The sequence below is a fragment of the Anomalospiza imberbis genome, chromosome Z (genome assembly GCF_031753505.1).
Source record: "Anomalospiza imberbis isolate Cuckoo-Finch-1a 21T00152 chromosome Z, ASM3175350v1, whole genome shotgun sequence".
NCBI lineage: Eukaryota > Metazoa > Chordata > Aves > Passeriformes > Viduidae > Anomalospiza > Anomalospiza imberbis.
Genome location: NC_089721.1, coordinates 68,481,096 through 68,497,513, shown reverse-complemented (window position 1 = coordinate 68,497,513; position 16,418 = coordinate 68,481,096). Strand labels below are relative to the sequence as shown.

Here is a 16,418-nt window from a genome sequence, read left to right as displayed (position 1 = left end):
GGATAACGTTTTGCTAGCTAGAAACTTTAGAGGTCCCCTTACAGCCTAATCTTTGCAAGACAATTTAGTCTACATAAGTTCCAGATATCTTAAATGCCTGCAGTCAAGAGTTGCCAGAAATAGCTGGTTAGAAGCTTCAACTCCCCGAAGAGTTGTGAACTTGCTAGAAACAACTTATTTTAAATCTGTACAAGTTGGCAGCTGTCCTCATCTGTTAATAAAAAAGTCCACAACACAAGAAGACCATTAATAGAACAGACTCCAGCTGTGGCTGCAATGAGAACAGACATTAGAAGCAAGCCTAGAAACTGATCCAAGTTCTGACTCGATTTTCATTGTTACTATTTTAGAGACAGGATTGATTGAGAGATTTAACACGTCATCACTAAAGCATAACCAAGAGATTATCGTTTCTTCCAAATGATGTGTTAGCATTGAAATTGCTTCCCTCCCGCCATAAGCGATTTTTTTTCTTATCTTGAAGGGGGAAGGATTAGCAACAGTCATTAACACCTCATACTACAAAAATTATGGGGAGTAACTGCCAATAGCCTGACACTGCAAGGACCTCACACTCACCTGGCAGACCACGCTCTGACCTGTCTCCATCTTACATGTCTGCCAGTGCTGCCTCTCAAAACATAGCAGCAGCAGTTGTGTCATTTTAGCCTGTGTCAGTCCTAACTTAGGAGATCAGCTGGGCTTCTCTGATAGGAGACCCACTCTGTCCATTACTCTGTGCACACTATTAGTCTCAAGAACAAACATGTCACCTGGCATGTGTCTTAGCTGCCTAGAATGCTGCTGAAATAATTGAAGAAATACTTCATGATCTGGCTGGCAATGGTAGTGCAGCCTACTAAAGCTTTCAACTTATGAGATACATTATTTTACTTCAGTGCTAACATAATAATCAAGAACAATACTTTCAACTGCTTTACTTATTTTATTTTTATCCCCTTGGCTGCATTTGAGTTTTACAGTGGTTTCTTAAAGATCATTCATTCTTGTAGACCTCCAGGAGGTAACAGACAAGATTGAAGCAATCATACATACAAAATTACTTATGTTAACAAATTTTTGGCAATCATAATAACCCGTTTTTTTCCTATTGCCATTGCCCCAATAATTGAAAAAGAGAGTGTACAATAATTTACATCTGAAGTATTTCAAAGTGCTTGATAGTGATTTTCCAATAATTATTTACAAGTGGCCTATAGACATATGTACAGGTGTTACAAGTTGTGGCTGGAATATGGCTTTCTATGGAAAGTGCTTTATATTTAGTCAGTGATGTTACTGACTAACCAACCCAAGGGTTACTGATAAAACTGTAACCACTAACAGCTGAATTGTTGTGGACAGGTATATACAAAGTTGTAAAGCTGTAGAAAGTAAAAACTATTTACACAAGTGTTCCATGAATGCAGAAAGTATCTTCTTTCTTCCAAGAATGGAGGAAGTCCTTCAGCCACAAACCTGGTTACTATCCCCAAAGAGTGTAAGACACAAGTAAACTGAAACTGATTGCTGATCCAGTGCTCACGCCATATCATCATCTGTGCTGACAACAGATATCTGTAAAAAAGTAAGTACAAGTTAGCTACAGTTGCACTAATAAAAGACAAAGCAACACACATCATTGCTAATTCTGCAGGCTAGTGACCACATTCAGCACAGATTACTCCATCCCAGGTACAGACACTAGTCACCTACCACAACTTTAACCTTATTTATATGGTATAGCTGTCAGTTGATTCAGCCCCTTAGTGCCTGCAGCCAGCAGCTTTCAAAAGCAGAGACCTCTCCTAAATTCAATTCAAGTATCATTTGACAGTCTTTCTACTCCAATTATTAACCTGGAGTCTCAGACATAATAGGTTAATCTGTTTACTTACAGCAGGGTAGGTGTGTCCTACTGAACCACTATGTCTTCCAATATCAATTGTGAGGTCCTCTTCTGTGGTTTTTAGGTAAACTGGATTATCAAAATTCATGCTTTTCATGTTCTTGTGCTGCCAGTTACGCCACATGAAGTAGCCAGCTGCTGCAGCCATCATCAACAATACTGCAGGGAGATAAAGAGATTGCAAACATGGAGTAGAGTCAGGTCAAGCTCCTAAGAGTGGCTTGTCCTACCACATGGGGTCCAAAAGGCTAGTAAATTCTCTACTCACCAGCAGGAAGAATGATCCAAGCTGCTGATGTTCTTCCAGCTGCAGTTACTTCAGAGGTTGTACCACTAGTGTTGAATCCTGCAAGAGAATTTGAGCCAGTGAGCTTGCACACTGACAAGTTGATAGATTGTCATATGCAAGCATTTCCCAAACCCAGAAGCTCCTATTTGATTAGCTTCTCATAAGCACAGAACAGCCTAACATGCTTCATCCTGTATTAGTTAGAATCTTTCTTTATTGTTTGCATTTTCTGAGCACTCCTGGGATTTCATGGAACCTAGAGATTCCACACTGTCCTATGTGAACTAAATCTGTTTAAGACATGCTCCAGCTGCTACACTACACAAGTGATCTGGCCTGTGTTCTCTACTTGCATGCAAAGGAAAAAACTTCCAAGTAGGCTAGTTGGTCAGTTTGCATTTAATTTCTCTAATATTTAGCAGTTTGAGTTATTTGGACCAGTACCTCCAGGAACTAGTCCAACAGTTGGAGATTTTTCTGTTGTGCTGATATCTTTAGCCTCAGTGTAAGCCACAGTTGTTCCAGTACCTGAAACTAAATATAGATCAAGAACTAATTATAGATCAGTTAATCCTGAAATTCTGCAATGGCTTTGCTATGACAGCCATGGTAGTGAAGGTTCAGCAGATGGCAAAAATGATCATGCAGGTTGTTAGCTTCAGTGGGAACACTGACATTAACTATTTCACTAGCACAGCCTCAGCAGAGAGTTCTTGATGAAAAGTAGTTTCAAGAACAAGGCCAGACAGTTAATCAGGAATGAATTACAAGCATTTAAAGTCACAACAGTCGTAAGCTATCCCATGCCTCACGTCAGGTTTTTTGAATAAGATTTTAGTTTTACAAGTTTACTGGTTAGGTACAGCCTTTGATACCCATAGCAACCTTTTAGAGAAGCCAAGGGAAGCCAGCATCCTTGCATTTAGCACTCTGTGGCAGTCAGAATCAATACACAATGTAGTCAGTGGCACCTTGGAGTTTCTAGTTCTGCTCCACAGGACAAAGCAGGCCTGCTGCATAGTCAGTGCTGAAAACAGTAGTACAGCAGCATGCTCATCTGGACTGAAAGGGAGGTACAAACTTGCTTGGACAGCAACATTAGCCAATCACCCTTTGACCTGTGTATTTATATGTACAGCCATCTTAGTTTATACTGCTGTTTTTATAAGAGGCTGAGTATGTTTTGTCCCTGTGCTTGCTGCCTGCAGAAAGCCATGGAGGTACAAAATCTTGTTGCAAATGACGATCACGCAGAAGCAAAGCATGGACTTTGACCAGCACCTGCAGACTCTAAGGACCATATTAATGCATACGGCCCTCCCCTCCAGAATTAATTACATCAGATTAATTTAGCAAAGCTGTCAGCCTATAGCACATATCTCCTTTCCCCAAACAGGTTCAATACTCTCCTTCCCCATTCTTCCTGGGAATGATTGCAGTTGTGTTACAGTACCTGTACATCTCAGACCATCCTCCTGCAAGAAGTACCCAGCAGGACATGCACAGGTGTACTTTGGAGAATGTTCATTTATCTGAGGAGCAGGCAGGCACAGGTAGCTACAGCCTCCATTTGCCATGTGCTCTTCACACCAGTTCCTACCTGTTGGTACAGCAATTAAGGAGTGAAGAAAAGTAAGCCTTCATTCTCCAGGTGTGCAGCAGAAGTATTTGCTCAGTAATTGTTTTAGTAAAATTACTTGTCTCAGCTGATTATAGATTTATATCTGCTCTGCCCAAGAAAGAGCAATTGCAACTAGATCTCTCAGCCCCATGGGGCTGCCTATGTTAGAAGTTCCAAGCAGGAGTAGGAATGGAAAGCTTTACAGTGAAGGGATACCATTTGCCACCATCCAGGCAGGGCAGGCTTCTTACAAGTATGTACTGACTTAACTATAAAGTGTATTGGAATTACCTGAAGGCTGAACAAGTTCATGATAAACAATGATGTCCTGTGCATCATTGAGGTTGTTCACTAGGGTAACCAAATCGGTTCCAGTAAATTTGTTGGCCCCATAGACTGCCTCATTCTCTCCATCAATCCAGTACACACGGTCCTAGAAGACAGCATCATTGCATCCCATTACCTCCAAGATGCTATCAGCCTCATACCAGCAAGAAGAGTATCTTTTGACAATGACTATAGGAAGTCATTCTTACTTCAAAAATGGTTAGAGCAAGAGGATGAGGAAGGAACATATGTGACTTCAGCACAACTCTACGATCCTGGCCATTCAAGTCCACACTTGACAGCATGTGTAGTTTAGAATCAAGCCAGTACAGGCGGCTTTTTACAAGATCTAGGAGGGAGAAAAGACCAAATATATTTAGTGTCCACACTGGAAAACCTCCAAAGCTTGCTGCAAGAATTGAAACATGCAAAGGTTTGAGAATGGTGGCAGTGTTGCCCTAGTTTCTTACCATTCCAAGATACAGAGGGGGCTGCTGCAGTGATGCCTATGCGGCCTGTGCCTCAACTATAATATAGAGCAGTTCAGGAAAAGTTACTGTTTCAGTATCTGAGAAGTGCTGATGCCTGTCTTCAGGCATACAGAAGCTTCCCTTTCTAAGCAGCTGAAAATAGTTCTCTGAAGAATGACCTTGGCTTTTGTAGCAAAAAAATTGCTAAAGCTCCAGAATACCTCTGGCAGAGACAAGTTCAACATACCTAGAGCAATTCCATTAGGCCATTGGATTTCTGCTGTCACAAGCTGCTGTCTGTCAAATCCATTCATTCCTGCTTTTTCAATTTTTGCTGGCTCACCCCAGTCTGACCAGTACATAAAGCTGTGAAGCAGAATTTATGTTGTATGATGCACTATAGTACTGTATAGTATCACTTTATTATGACCAATAACTAACAAAGGCTGCCCAAGTCAGTTATCAGAACATATAGTTGGTAGGTCCACTCAAAAAAGAACCTGGACAAATACTCACCCAGAGATAGGATCTACAGCAACAGAAGCTGGCTCTCTCAGCTCAGAGAGAAACAAAACCTTTCTTTTTGTGCCATCTAGGCTAGCCACTGAAATGGTCTTTGCAGTTGAATCTGACCAGTAGATGTTCTTATAAATCCAGTCAACAGCAATTCCTGAAGGGCTGTGTATGTTGTCCAGGATTCTGATGTGTGTTCCAACTTTATCACGGGTATCAATAGAGGCACTGGAAGACAAGAATTACTTGCTTTCAACCACTTCCACTGCAGATACTATCCCTTGGCACACCTTAGCAAATACTGCACAAGATTTCAGGCAGAAGATGCATGTGGGACTTTCCACAGAGTGCCTTTTGTACAAAGCAGCAGTTGTACAACAGTTACTGTACACATTGGTAGCTGTAAGAGCTTGTATCAACTGTATTTTGTCTTTAGGACACCAGGAATCTAGTTTTCATTACCAAAGACTAGAGAAATAGCTTGGGTAAAACCATGGGATGGTTTACAGAAGTACACTAGGTTCAGAAGCTAAGCCCATTTACCTGAAGATTGCTTTTTGGCTGAAGTCTGCCCAGTAAAGCTTTTGCTCAGCAATATCAGCATCTAGAGCTATAGAGTTTCTTAGCTGCTCTACAAGCTGAATGTATTCTTTTCTCTCAAGGCCAATCTTCCTTATGTCCCGGCGGTTGGTGAAAATTAGACTTGGTTCTTTTCCTGTGAAAAGAGTTTGTTATCTGTTCTTCTAGATATTCAGTCACATACTTTTCTTTTATAACAAGTTTTAAGAGTCATCATATTTAGTATCTGCCATTCCACCCTTGGTAGCAGATGCTGACAGAGGTCTTGGCTGTACCATACCTCATCCTTTTCTCCCTCTATGACTTGATGGGGAGGATCCTCCTGCCCAGGGAGCAGACACAAGCAGTTTATGTCATGCAGCTTTAAGTACTGTATCATAGCATCATTTGAAGTGTTAGTAGTGATCAGTAATACCATAATAGCTAGTGTAAAAACCACAGTAGTATAAACAGTGCATCATTTGCTGACTCATTTTAGAGTGGGGATATAAAAGTCATGTCAACACTCACCAACTGCCTTGCACACCCCAGAAGCAAGATCCATCTGATAGCCACGGCTACATTCACATTTGTAGCCCCCTTTCAGGTTGATACAGATCTGACTACATATACCAGGGTTCTGACATTCATCAATATCTGTAAAAACAAAAACTTAATTTATGCTCACCTCCAATATCGCAGTAGAGTCCATATTAAACTACTAGATACTTACCACCACAGGTTCTCCTGTCCAGAAGCTCAAAACCAGCTGGACAGTCACATTCATAGCCAATAATGAGATCTCTGCAGATATGAGAGCATCCACCATTGTTCACCAGACATTCATTGATGTCTAGAAGAGAAAATTGGCCACTTCTGAGAAGGCATGCATGTTCAGCTTCATAGTCTTAGCCATGGAGCACTCTGCCAGGTACACATCCACTTTCTAACAATGTCTGACACATCTGATAAATGATCTGCCACTGTTCTGGCACTCGAAGTCATATGCAAGAGAACCCCCTCAAATTCATGTTCACTCAGCTACCAGCACCTTCTGTGTTACAAACAGGCAGTAATGAAGACTGAGGTTCCTGAAGTCTCAATGTTTCTAATGCATTCAAGTGCTTTCCTGACTACAGAGAAACCATCCTATCAGCCAGTTTGGCTAGGATAAAACTAGCCTAATAACTAGGTTGGTCTCAGTTGTAAGTTTACCACCAAGAAGTGCCAACAGGCATTCCAGCTGACATCTGACAACTCAGAGGCTATATCCAAGTATATCTAGTAGTCAGCATTGTGCAAAGAGTTTATTCACTTACTACATTCCTTGAGGGGTTCATCACTCCAGTCCTTGCAGTCTCTCTGCTGGTTACACACTTTATTGATATCTATGCATTCTCCACTTCTGCACTTGAATTTGCCGGGTCCAGAGCACTGAATAACTGACATAATGAAGATTGTGAAGGCGACTACCAGCTTCAACAGATATTCTGCAAAGACTTTATTCTTGCTCAGTTCCACACTCACCATTGTTACAATTTGCTTCATCTGTGCCATCCAGACAATCTCTCACACCATTGCACTGCCTACTCCCATGGATGCAGTTCCCATCTTCACATCTGAACTGGTCTGGTCTGCAGGTCCGAGAAGCTGAGGACACAGCCATTACAGACTTTTACTCTTGAGGTTTACTGAAGCAAAGGAAATAAAAGAGGAGCCAGGTAGTACCTTCTAGAGAAGGACCAAGTGAACTTACGGCAGTTGATTTCATCACTTCCATCCTTGCAATCAGGATCTCCATCACAGCGCCACTTTTTGTGAATACATTCACCTGAGCCACACTGCGCTTCACTGGCAGAGCACTTCACAGAAGGTGCAGGCTGGCGGCCACATTGCTCTAGAGACTCATCTGAGTGGTCAGAGCAGTCAGCATCATCATCACACACCCAGCTGAGGGGAATGCAAGTCGAGCTCTTGCACTGGAACTCATGAACTCCACAGGTAGGAGGTGCACACTCCAGCTCATCACTACCATCACTGCAGTCATCTTGACCATTGCAGACAAAGCTCTTGGAAATACATTGCCCACTGCTGCATGTGAAGTCTGCTGGACTACAAGTCACATTACCTGGGGTAATGGGAGTAAGAGATTAGTACATTGTCACATCACACCTTTGTGTGAAGGTATTTTGTTTTGCAGCTGCTAGCTGACACAAGATCAGCATCCTGCATAAGGCAATAGGGAAGCCTAAATGACCACAGGACACTTGGGTTCCACAGACCATCCTCACTGCCTTTGGACATTGTAAGTGATAGGCATCAGATTTGAACTACTGGGTGAAAATAACCTTCTGAAGTAGCTAGGCTGTCCTGCACTTCAGATTTCAAGTCTTTCAGAAAACAGGGTCTAACCCTGTGAACCAAAGGCAGAAGGTAAAAGAAATGCTAACTCAAGAGTACAGACTAAGATTAAGGTAGTCTGATGGTCATCATGCATTGTAGTTTGAAATTAAAGTGTTTTGCGCTGGTCCCCAGGACAGCAGTGGCCCATTTGCCTGGACCAGAAGGGATAACAGACCAAGATCTTGCCTGAGTTGATCCCGTGGTTAAGCACACCCATGCAATTTACGTCAGTACAAATTATGCTGGTTTAATAGCAATGTAGCTAATAGCTCAGTATGCCTAGGCTCATAGTTTTATCAGCTTCATTAGAAACATTGTCTGTAGATTTACTTGTAGATTGGGGCATTAGTCTGCTGAGTAAGATGGGAACTCCACAGACACTTAGCAAAATTCTGGAGATTTGTGTCTCATTAGGCCATCCAGGTAAGGTGGTTCCGATGGAAGCCAGCCCTGTGGCTTTGGTTACAGCAAGTATGTCTCAGGACTCCTCAGAAAACTCATATGTATACAAATTCTTTTGAATAAGCCAGGAATGCCGCACTCTAATGCTGCAGTAGTAGCTTTACTTGTGTACCATCCTGAAGTTCCAACCCCCCAGGCACCCAAACATCAGAAATCCAGCTTCACAGATATTTCATGATAGGACTATAAAGTAGATTAGCTATGCCCTTAGCTAAAAGTTGCTACTACACTTTTAGGAGATAATTTGTTTATGTAAGCAGCAATTTCAGAAACTCTGCAGAAAACAAGTTCTGACAGTTGGCTTGCCAGGTGACTAAGCCTACCTATGGCTACTACCAAAATTAGCAGAGAAAAAAGGACACACATTAAAAAGCTTACATTATTGTAGCTCTTAATTTAGCAGGATACAGGAGTGTTAGGAAAAGTTTGCTTTAAGTAGCTGCAAAACAAGACTAATGTAGGAGAGATATTGATACTGTCAAAAATTTATCTTCCCAGATGTACTGCCCAGCTAGCTCCTTTCCAGACAAGTCAATTTCAAATAGAGTTATGCAACCACCATTTCTCTCCTTACCACAATTCTGTTCATCTTCTTCACTGTCACAGTCTTTTTCACCATCACATTTCCAGGATACTGGGATACACTGAGTTGACTGAGGACCACAGCTGATTTCATTTACCCGGCATGTTCTTGTGTCTATTGAAAAAAAGTTTAAGTTCAATCTAGGAGGCACTGATCTTGGGTATCAGCATTTGTGCTGAAAATTGAGACTGAAAGCCTTCAGGTCTGGATAAAGTTGCAGTTATTTACGTGCCATCATCTCTATAAATTGATGGAAAAGGCTATACTATTCTGTAGTGTTCAGTTAAAAAAGATGTTTCCAGTTCCTAAGAGAATAATATTTTAAGGGTACCTTTGGTAGTGGTAGCTTTGTGATTGCATGCCAATTACACTGTAGCAGCTTGAGCTACAACAAATAGTAGTAGGGAGGACTAATGCCAAAGTGTACTAGGACTTGGGCTGAAATATTCCCCAGTGTGGATCCTATTGATACAGGAAAATGACACTTCCTGGATCTATCTTGCTTAATGAGTTATGATACTTCAGACCAGAGCTGCTAATCCTGAGACTTCATAGTCAAGCCTCTGCACTACTGCTTCCCACACCCAACATGGAGTCAGATACTCTGTCCCTACATTAGCTCTGTAGCATTAGGGCTGCACTTGCAAAGTAGCTGCCTTGGAGAACAACAATCACTTGGTGGACAAGCCACAGTGACAGTGAGGCCTGCCATGTTCTACTTGCTGCTTCTGACTGTGAGGAAAACCTGATACTTGCTATCTCTTACCAGTGCAAATGCAAGAGTGCCCACTCAGTTCTGCATCTTTATAAGCAATGAAAAGTCTCTTCCTGACAAGGCCAAGCACTTAAAAAGGTGCTCCCCAAGACAAGTTCATCCCTGCTTTAGCAGGGGAGCCAGATTGCAAGCAGGCAGGAAGTCAAAATGCTCCTCCCCACGGGCTTGGCTACACCACAATGCCAGGTTCACTTACGGCACAGTTCAGAACTCTCATCAGACCCATCCTCACAGTCCGGATCCCCATCACACTGCCATCTGTTAGGCACGCATTGACCACTGAGGCACACAAAGTCAGATTCAGCACATGTTTTCTTCACTGCAATGGAGAAAAAGACGCTTGTTTAGGGACCAGAGCTTAGCTTATTTATTGCTAACATGGATCAGCTTCGTTGCCCTAGAAAGTTATTCAACATCCTTGGTTTGTGGATGCCTGGTGTCATCCCCCACCAACCTAGTAAACAGCGCTGTTGAACACTTCCTTCAGAGTGTATAGAGAAATATTTATATTAATCTAATCAGGTACTGAAGGACTACTATTGCAGGTTAGTTTATATTAGCTGCTGCTTTGAACAGACCTGAGTTAAAATAAGGTCTGTTGATATTAACATTTAGGTTTTGAACTCTGAGTTTATAGTCTAGGCATTTATCATTACAGAAGCATGGTACTATGTAACTCTAGGGTAATAGTTTAGGTCTGCCTGAGGAAATGGCAGCTCAACCACACCAGTGATGGATATAGAGTATGATTTGCCTGGTCTCCAAGTAAATCTAGTCATCTATCTTGGCTTCTATGTCTGCTTAAAGCAGGGGTTGGCAGCCAAAGTTAGACTTAATGTTTACAGGAGACACAGCAGAATCACTTTCACATATAAAACAAGGCTTTTAGCCATGGAATAGCCAACAGCAGAGTGCTAATAGCAAACCTTTTCTATTATGTATTCAAGAAACAACTGAGAACAGGCTTATATTCTGTTCCTGTCAGTCATCACTCTCACAAGTGAAGAATTTTGGTCACAAGCTTTGTCTCAGTTGCCAGTTTCAGGAGAGTTAGATAACAAAGGAAAATTCAAATGCCTCAGATGGGTACAAGGAATTAATAGTGGTTATTCTATGAAACTTGTCTTTGTATTTCAACTGCCAGAAGTGCTGGGCAGGATAAGTATCTCTCCAGCTATCTACTGTTAAGTCCCCACTTCCAACTAGCAAGTATTACTATAGAGGTATTATTTTGATTACTTACCACAAGCACTCTCATCACTGCCATCTGAACAGTCTTCATCACCATCACATTTCCAGATTTGAGGAATACAGCGCCCATTACCACATGCAAACTGGGATTCTTCACATTTTGCTCTTGCACCTTCAGTGAAAAAAGGAACCTAAGACTCAATACTGTTAAGCAATACCTTCTCACTTTCCCCACTGATCAAGTTACCCAGCCTAATCAAGAGCATAACATCAACATGAAACCAGATCTGAGCTCTAAATTTTTGCAATCACCTTATTCAATCATGAAAGTAGAACCAAAAGCTTTCCTTCACAGTACAAGAGCAGAGTTTAAGCACCATAACTGTCCACCTGCCAAACAGCAGCGAACAGTCTCAGTGTTGTTCTTACTCAGTTTTCCTCTTCAAAACAAGGTCAAGCCTGCAAAAATCTGTGCCCACGATCACTTTTGCTCTCTCACACCTAGTATCACATTCTCAAAACTCTTCAAACTTTAAACAAATTTAGTTTAAATTTGATTACTGTCAAGCTGGATTAGAATTTCAATGCTCTGCTGCTAACACATTACAGCAGAATCCCCAAGACATCTGTAAAGGTAGCTTAGATAACTGCTTTGTAGATGAGCAAGTCTTCATACTTTATGTTACTCCTCCAACAGTGGCATCCAGAGACATTCCTTGGTATACATCAAAAAAAGTGTGATGCTAAAGAGCAAAGTAATTCATCACTTCACTCTGGAATGAAGTCCATTGTCTCAAAACTGGTAAGTCTTGATTTGCTAGTATGTTTGAGTAAGGTACTGCTTTCTGCAAGATCCTTAGAGTGCATTTGCCAGTGTATTTTCAGCTCTAGAACTGTATTACCCCACCCCTCAAGGAAACATGCTTTGTCTTGGAAGCCCTGTTACAACTGTCACTGAAAGCAGCAGCCTGCATCTTCAGCAGCTAAGCCAGAGCTGTTCCACTTAATGCACGCAGACAAGTGTGTAAGATTGTGCATCAGTATTGGCTGCACATGCCTACAGCATGATGCAAGACTCCTGATCCTTCTTGGTTTATTGCATCATTTAGTGAGGGTGCTTTGTCCTGGCATTCCAGAGCTCAAAGGGCATCAAATTTTAGTAGAGTATTACTTGCTATTTTTATATCCTCTCTGTATGACATGCAAAATGCAAGACAGTTTCCAAGCAGAAGAAAGGTACTCAGACATTTTACATTATATTGGCTAGCCACCACACATGAGATACTAATAAATGCTGGACAGTAGAAGCAAGAACAACATGAGCAATTCTATCTGCTGAATGTCTCATGTAAATCCATGATCAAAGATGTGAAAAAGCACATTACTGAATTCTGCTAATGTTTTAGGAGCCTTACTGAAGGAGTAAAGCAGTAAGCCAGTTGTTAAAACAAAGTTAACTTTTTAATGGGAACTGTGTTCAAAAAGTACCAAAAATCAGAATATCAGCTCTTGTGTATACTGTTTCCTTCTCTGGTTGGGAATTACACCAGCATATGCTTCCTAATAGCATGGTTTTGTAAAGCTACTACTACTACTACTTGGTCATGAGCTGTCAATCAATTAGCTCGCCTTGACCTGGACAGCACACCCTAGCCACCAAAGAGTGGAAGTAGATGCCACAATTAGAAGCTTGTTCTAAGCCTGATACCTTGTTGTCCAGCAACCTCTAAAAGAAGGTTAGAGCTGTGAGTCTTGGTCACATATTTCACTACAACATAAAATATGCAACAATTGACTCCTGCTAGTTTCAGGACTTCCTCATCCAAGCGTTCAGAGTGAGAACAGTCAACCTTTCCCAAAATAGCATACAGAGATATTAGACTAAGCCTGCCACTAAGGAGATCGCAAAATAATTCCATGGCCCTTAGTTACTCTGTTCCAAGCTAGAATAACCAGAAAAGGCTTGCTAAGGCTGCCTAGTACATGGTGTCTTACAAATGGAACAGCATTTTGATCAAATGCTACAGGGAAGCTACACACAAGGCTAATGGAAACCATAGCTGAGCTTGGAGTAACAGGTTTAACTTTACAATTACAATCCTAACAACAAGCCATTCTAAGAATATATCATTGCTTCTGCAGCTGATATCAAGTGAAATGTCAGAGCAACTACTTTTAGCCTACAAACAAGTTTAAAAAAAATCTACAAGACCTAACACCTACACAGGTGCACAAAGATAGAGGTCAGCATCTGCTACTGCTCCTGAAGATGTCTGTCAGACTCTAACAGACTTGAAATGAGCTCCAGTTAAGATGGTTAGTTACAGCCAGTAACTCTGATCCCCTGTCCTACACCAAGCACCATTCTACAATGCCAGGTAACCAATTTAGTTAGATACTACCAGTCTAATCCACTGCTATTTAAAGCAATGGAATCATACCTCAGCTGCAGCCTCAGTCACTTGACACCTAATGATTTTTGGATCAGCATCAATTAGCCATTAATTCAAAGCTTCTCTTTATGTGCTCTTCTTACAGTAGAAGCACCTTCACACATTTTCTCTTCCTTGGAATACAGCTTAGGCTGAAAAATGTCGAGAACCAGTAACATCAGAGCCTGTGATTGCTAACACATATAATTTTACTGTTCCCCAGGTAAATACTTACTAGAAGTTGGCTCATAAGCAGCAATAGGGTGTAGGGTAAAGGAGCACAGTTACACTGACTACCCAAGTTAAACTACCTTTCTCCATATATCTGCTATCATTGTTAGTTTCAGCCCCTTAAGCAAGTCGCTAGACTACTTTTCTGGGCAGCTTTGAACATGTGACACTTGTGTACTGTCATCTGACACCAAGTCCCAGAAAAGCTTCCAAGCTTGATTGGGAAACCTTGAGAGACCTCATATAGGAACTAGCTTAGACTTTCCCAGACCCTGGCAATTGCAACTACTAGTAGAAGAGAGCTGATGAGACCACTAACTCAAATTGAAAGAACAATCAGAATAATTTGGTTAGCTAGCTTACTAATTACCATCCACTGCATATCTCTTGTGATGACTTCTGAGCACAGTGAAGTAGCAGTTTCAGTGCCAGCCAGCTTGGTCCTTCATTCTACAACTGTTTAACCATGTCTGTTGCGGAGCAGGCATGGGAGCAACCTACACGACTGGGAGACGAGAGGTGACTAGGCAGACATTTCTCCTCTCTCTCTTTGTATGAGGACTGGATACAACAACATGCTGGCAGGGCTTTGCCCAACATAAGTGGTGGCTGAACTACTGCACATTGTTACAGGAAATACCACCAGGATCAGACACTTAGGCCTACTTTAGGACAAGAGTCAGGAGATTTAAGAGCCATACAACAATGAAGACCTCAAGTGCCCACCTCCTGCCTAGGAGAGCAGGCTGAAGCTCAGGTCCTCAGGGAAGAAAGGAGTCAGCCAAATGATTAATACCTCCACTTAAGTGTAAAATATTTTTAAATAACCATCCAACTGGCTCAGTGTGGGGGACCCCCGCCAACAGGGGCAACAGCTTCTACGCCGGGAGGCAGCCCGGGAGCTCGCCACGAGCAGCGCGACTGGCGAGAGCCCAGCCCCGGGAACAGGGACCCAGCTTTGCCACCAGGTGGAGATCCCTCACGGCGGTTACCCCAGACCCTGAACTAGAGCCATGCCAACAACGCAGGATAACACAAAGCCTAAGCTGCAGCGCAGTTTGACAGCACCTTTAACGCCGCGAGCTTCCCAAGCGCTCCTCTTTCCCCCTCCACAATAGAGCCCCAATCCTCCTCGACGCTCTCGCGTTAGCCCCAGCCCCTCAGACCCTCCTCCTTAGTATCGAACAGGAAGACGGGCCCCTCTCGCAGCAGGCGGATGGCTCTCGGGGCTCGGTCCCCCCTCACCGCTCCCGTCGCCCGGGGCCCCGGGGGGAAGGCGGCGCCTCGCCCGGCACGGGGGGCGGTGGGGCCGGCGCGGCGGCCGCTCCCCCCTGTTCACAAGGGCCCGCCCCTGTTAACCCCGGTCCCCCCGGGGCAGCGGGCAGGCAGGCCGAAAGAGCGGGAGAAAATAATGGGAGCGAGGCAAAAGTAAAGGGCGGTGGGAGACGGAATCGCCGCGGGGGGCAGCGGCGGGAGCCCCGGCAGTGCGGGCCCCAGCCCCCTCCCCCGGCCCCGCACTCACCGTCGGCGGCGGTGCGCAGGCAGCCAAGGGCGAGCAGCAGCAGCAGCGCCCAGCAGCGCGCGACCCCCCATCGCTCCACGCTGCGTCTGTCGGCCGAGGCGCTTGGGTCTCCGGGCTCCCGGTCCAGCCGCATCGCCGCGCCGGGGACAGGGTGCGCGGGCAGGCAGGCGCTGCGGGCGGAGAGCCGAGGAGTAGAGGCGGCAGCCGGAGACATGCACGGGGGGAGGCCGTCCCCGCGGCGCTCTTATAACAGCCGCCCGGCCGCCCTGCGCGCCCGCTAGTGACTCACGGCGCCGCGCCGGGCCCCGGTTGGCTCGCCAGCACCGCCCGCCCCCGCTACCTCCTCCGCGGCACCTGCTGCCGCCGCGACGCGCCCGCACACCACTCGGCGGGGCACGGGCGGCGCGGTGAGCGGTGCTGCGGCGGCGCGAAGCGGTGCGGTGCTGCGGCCAGAGCCCTCCGCGCCCCCCCGCCCGGCCCTCCTTCCGCAGGGCGGGGACGGGCACGGTGCGACCCTGCTGCCCGACCCTGCACCGGGGCGGCGGAGCGTGGCACTCCCGGCTGGAGAGTGTCGGGAGGCGCGGCGGCAGCGGCAACTTTGTTTCCCCTGCGTCTCCCCAGCGCCGCTGCCTCCGGCCGCGGGGAGGGGGGATGCTGCTCCCCCTGTCCGGGCGTGCCGAAACTCGCGCTGCGCCCTGGCTGCCTCCGAAGAAGGGTTTCTTCCACGCGGTGCCCACTGCCCCATGCGCACATGCTCGCGTGTTTGTGCGGTTTTCCCTCCCTCCGTAGCGGAACTTGATTTAAAACGAACCAGGCGCAGCTGTAGAGGAAGAAAAGCACTACTTCTGCTTAATCCGATCGAGGGATCGTAGTTAGTCAGTAATTTTGCAAAACGATATGTCAAAATCGTGTAATTACAAGACTAAAGTTTTATTTAAGGAGGAGAATTGGTTGTTTTATGCCACGTTTGTAGCGTTTTATGCATCCAATTACGTCTCGGTGAAATATATATAGAAAAGAAGGGCTGGTAAAATGCAAAGTTGCATTTGTACGCGGCACCCTTAGAATTCGAAATTGTGCTTTCTAAAATACTCTGCTTTCTAAAAAAACCCCTATTTTTATAGAACTGCTA

The 16,418-nt window shown here is 44.4% G+C and overlaps 1 protein-coding gene across 2 annotated transcripts; it reads right to left on the bottom strand.

Moving 5' to 3' along the window:
• Window positions 1–926: 926 nt before the first annotated feature.
• On the bottom strand, window positions 927–15,515 carry VLDLR (very low density lipoprotein receptor). Of its 2 annotated transcripts, XM_068176526.1 has the most exons (19): window positions 15,287–15,515; window positions 11,154–11,273; window positions 10,107–10,229; window positions 9,127–9,249; window positions 7,444–7,815; window positions 7,215–7,337; window positions 7,007–7,129; window positions 6,421–6,540; window positions 6,219–6,344; window positions 5,673–5,844; window positions 5,133–5,357; window positions 4,864–4,982; window positions 4,356–4,495; window positions 4,111–4,252; window positions 3,652–3,798; window positions 2,643–2,732; window positions 2,178–2,255; window positions 1,899–2,068; window positions 927–1,578 (listed from the first exon to the last, which is right to left on the bottom strand). In XM_068176526.1, exons 1-19 carry the CDS (start codon window positions 15,498–15,500, stop codon window positions 1,543–1,545), a joined length of 2,763 nt encoding a protein of 920 aa, XP_068032627.1. In that variant the 5' UTR covers window positions 15,501–15,515; the 3' UTR covers window positions 927–1,542. The 2 variants fall into 2 exon arrangements, with proteins under 2 accessions (XP_068032627.1, XP_068032628.1); XM_068176527.1 differs by lacking the exon at window positions 2,643–2,732.
• Window positions 15,516–16,418: the final 903 nt, after the last annotated feature.

What these genes read in the sequence shown, in the direction of transcription:
- VLDLR (XM_068176526.1), bottom strand. Translation starts at nt 15,500, where the DNA reads ATGTCTCCGGCTGCCGCCTCTACTCCTCGGCTCTCCGCCCGCAGCGCC. An exon ending in GGACAGGAGAACCTGTGGTG is followed by an intron (nt 6,345 to 6,420) that starts GTAAGTATCTAG and finishes TTGTTTTTACAG; the next exon opens with ATATTGATGAATGTCAGAAC. An exon ending in TTGCTCTAACCATTTTTGAA is followed by an intron (nt 4,253 to 4,355) that starts GTAAGAATGACT and finishes GCTGTCTTCTAG; the next exon opens with GACCGTGTGTACTGGATTGA.